The sequence below is a fragment of the Etheostoma spectabile genome, chromosome 6 (genome assembly GCF_008692095.1).
Source record: "Etheostoma spectabile isolate EspeVRDwgs_2016 chromosome 6, UIUC_Espe_1.0, whole genome shotgun sequence".
Classification (NCBI taxonomy): domain Eukaryota; kingdom Metazoa; phylum Chordata; class Actinopteri; order Perciformes; family Percidae; genus Etheostoma; species Etheostoma spectabile.
In genome coordinates, this window is record NC_045738.1 from 4,675,895 (window position 1) to 4,679,777 (window position 3,883).

The 3,883-nt window shown below is 36.9% G+C and overlaps 1 protein-coding gene across 1 annotated transcript in view; it reads left to right on the plus strand.

Annotated features, from left to right (window-relative positions):
• LOC116691342 (F-actin-uncapping protein LRRC16A) overlaps positions 1–3,883 on the plus strand; it is a 70,315-nt gene that overhangs the window by 36,703 nt on the left and 29,729 nt on the right. The window contains exons 6-9 of the mRNA XM_032518883.1: positions 1,159–1,256; positions 1,522–1,592; positions 2,025–2,098; positions 2,344–2,419. Of these exons, the coding sequence (XP_032374774.1) occupies positions 1,159–1,256; positions 1,522–1,592; positions 2,025–2,098; positions 2,344–2,419 (319 nt within the window). The remainder of the gene's footprint in view (positions 1–1,158; positions 1,257–1,521; positions 1,593–2,024; positions 2,099–2,343; positions 2,420–3,883) is intronic.

A 3,883-nucleotide genomic window follows, 5' to 3' on the forward strand; every position in this document is an offset into this window, starting at 1 on the left:
CTTGCTACCACAAGCTAATTTTAGCTTACCTTAGCTAGCATGTCAAACGTGGGCTAGTCAGTCTTTCAATGGCTCTGGGACTGGTAAATCAGCATATAGGAGAATGTAAAGTCGCTCGTCAACTAACCTGATACAACTATGAAATAGCAAGGTGACCAGTAAAACTACAGCAGAGGACTACCCTTGGCTAATTTAAAAAAAAAAGTTTTAATATTGAGTCTTCTGGGAAATACAGGGAGTTGCCTAATGTTATTTATACAGTGAAAAAACTCCAGAAACAGAAATATCATCATGTAACTGTACCGGAACAGTTATTCATAATTTGTATTCTGAACACGTGACGCTGGTACATGTATTCTGTTCTCCCCAACACAGGCAAGAAGTAAAACTATCTGTCCATCACTCCATAATTTACCTTGGCACTGTATTGCTTGTTGTCAAACTGTCCTTTTAAACATTTAATGACATCTTAATAAAAAGTCCAAATGGTAACACTGTAGTTGGAGGCAAGGGAAACATTAATGACACAATTTGATCTCATGACAGCCAGTATCAAAATCAACAACATTTACCAAGTGTAAAGAGGAGTTAACTTTAGAATAGGTAACCTGTGTGGGTTAATACGTGTCAAAAGACCTCCCTATATTATGATTATTTAAAAGCCAGTATGCTACTAATATACAAACTGATAGGCAACTAGTTAACGGTGAATATGTGTAAATTCTTGCAAGTCTTACCATATTTTTAGTTGAGAACAGGAAGCATGAATATAAATGCAGAAATGATCACAGATGTAAAACCATGAACATTTATAACGTCATCTTGTAAACAGGAAAACATCATTGACTTGACAGAGAAGCTGATGTTTGTACGTTTGAGCTGCAGCCGATTTAAGGCTTCATTGCTTTAATTCTTTTGTTTTACAATAATTCATAATTGTCAGTTGAATTAAATTACTATTGTGGTACTCATCAGTAGCTACTCAGCAACTTCCTGCTTTCAAACTGTCCATCAACAGGTAAGGCAGTAAGAAAGTAGCCTGGAGCTTCTTGTTTTAGAATTTTTTTAAATGAGTATAGGCTTTTGAACATCTCACCAGCTACAATATTCGGGAAATAAGATGACTAAATTATGTTTTAATCTGTCTTCTCTTCTCAGTAAAGTGATGAAGAAGCTCTGCATGGAGCCTCCAGACAGGCTAACCTCTCTACAGACTCTGTGGGAAAACAACAAGCCTGCTGAGCCTGGACCCTGTGGTAGGAATCTATAACTCTACCATAAATACTGTGTGCTACTTTATCCTGTTCCTTAAATGATGAATGACGTGTGTGTGTGGGGGGTTTGTATAGTCAGTTATACAGTGAGTTTACAATATAGTTGTACATGGGTGGATTAAAGCAATTATCATTCCTGATTAAAAAAACCTTGGTCTTAACCAAGTTTTCTATACTTTTTATTTTTGTGTTGTGTTCTGTCTGTCTGTCTGTCTGTCTGTCTGTCCATGTGTCTCTCTCTCTCTAGGTGGATTTTCACAGATGTACAGATGTGTTTGTGATTGGTTGGGGCTGCCTTACAAAGAAGAGGTGCAGTGGGTCAGTATTATTTACATTCTTTTGTGCAGCGGCCCAGCATTGACATATCCTGGTTCAAATGTGCTTCAGTGCTGTTGGCTGGGTGACATAAAACAGCATAAAGCCGTTTGATACATAGGATAGCCACAACAGTGTATGAATATTGTACCAGTTTCACTTCTGTCTTTATATTTCTCTTTTTTTAGTGGTTTTGCTTCTTCGTGTCTAAAATAACATCCAATAATCCAAATAACTCTTAGTTTACTGTAAACCTTTTATCTGCTCTGTGCATTTGATGAGTCATATACTGTAGATAAATGTAGAAACAAGCAAAACATAAGAACGTGTGGTGATGTGTTTTTTTTGGATAACATGACATGATAACATGAACACATTTAACATTTTTGTTGACAGTTTGTTAACACTCAATTTGGTTAATTGTTTACTTTCCAGGATGTAGACACCATCTATTTGACACAAGACACCAGAGAACTCAACTTGCAGGACTTCAGCCATCTGGAGAACAGGTGAGAGTTGGCACACAAAAGTAAAAGAGTATAAAATATAACCTTAGCAAAGTAGAACAAATGTGGTTATGTGGCTAAGAACATTTGTTGGAATAAAAGTTTAAAGAGGTATTGCAGGTGTGACATGATTTATTTTTCATGTAGAAATTTGCTGAAGTCATCACTAAATTAAGGTGGTACTGATGAAGAACAATATATGCTAGGAGCTATGACCTTTTCTTTCCTCCCTGTCTGCTCCTCCTCAGGGATTTGGTGGCTATAATAGCAGTCCTGGAGTTTAACCAGTGGTTTACGAAGCTCTCCATCAAGGACTATAAACTGGTTAGTACCCCTCTTTCTCAAAATGCACATCATTTGCTCACTAACCATGACTCCTTGGTTTGTGCATCCCTATGTTGAATAAACTGTATCACAGTGTTAGTGTATTACCAAAACATTGCTAAATAATGCAGATTTAATCCCATCTCAGAGTGGGAGTCTCCATGTGTACCTGCCTGTCAGTTTGTTCTCTATTCTTCTCATAGTTGTTAAGGTCCTACTTTTCACTTCCCTATTGCACTACTACTGCACTGGGGGTTTCTGCTCTGTCTGTTACTGTATTTGTTTGTTTTTTTCCCCCTGTGCTATGAAAAGTAGGATGAGGCCTGTCAGCCTCTATCCGTCCATCTGTCAAATATCATATCTCAATTGATAGGCTATAACAAACACCAGGTGATTTGTCCAAAATGTAGGGTGTCACTGTGTAAACAAGGCAAAGAGGCTACAGACATGCTAGCAGCTCTGTGATGCTGTGTTTAGACCCAGCTGTGCTTTGAGCTAAAGGCTAACATTGTCATGCTAACAAGCTCACAAAGATAATGCTAAAATGCTCATGTTTAGCAGGTACTGTAAAGTATATTGCTCGGTCTTAGTTCATTATGTTTGCATGCTAACATTTTCTAATATCACTAAACAGAAAGTACAGCTGAGGATAATAGGAATGTAATTAGTTTTACTGGTATTTATTGAACCAAAGTACTAGATAAATAAGAGTGTTGAGCCTGGACCAAAGTGGCAGACTGGGATGGACTTACAGGTTGACCAACCAACTGGCTGCCATTGCCATCCATAAAGCCACACTGCTTGAATGTCTAAAGATAGTTTTGATAGTTGAATGAGAGGGTTACTGCATAACAGGATAATTGGCATACTGTACTCCCAACTCCAATAAAAAGCAGAAGTTTGAATTTAATTACTGCGCTATGGCCCTTTAAAAGTGGCATGTAATTACAGGTCAACATTTCTAAATCTAGTTTTAGTGAAACTTGGTAGGCTGATGGATATATTTTGCAAGTTGCCTATTATTAATGCTTATCATCCTCATATCCCTGTTATTTCTGTCTCTTTCTATATACAGAAAAATACAGTGGTGCTCATAAGTTTTTGAACCCATGCTAAAGTTGTGTAAAAAAAGAAATAAAAAAACATCTTTTGGAAATTGATCTTAAAATACGTCAACCTTTAAGGAAACCAAATTTCTTTGTGAATGAATAATGTATTGTAAATAAATAGATCTTCCTTAAAATACAGGGGGCATAAATAAGTACATCCTTATGTTAAATTCCCAAAGAGGCAGGCAGATTTTTATTTTTAAAGGCCAGTTATTTAATGGATCCAGGAGATTATGCACCTTGATAAAGTTCCTTTGGCCTTTGGCATTAAATTAGCCTGACATCATTACATACACTTCACCATACCTAGAGAGTGGCATGGAGTACTTTCCATAAAATCATCTCTCAATGCAAA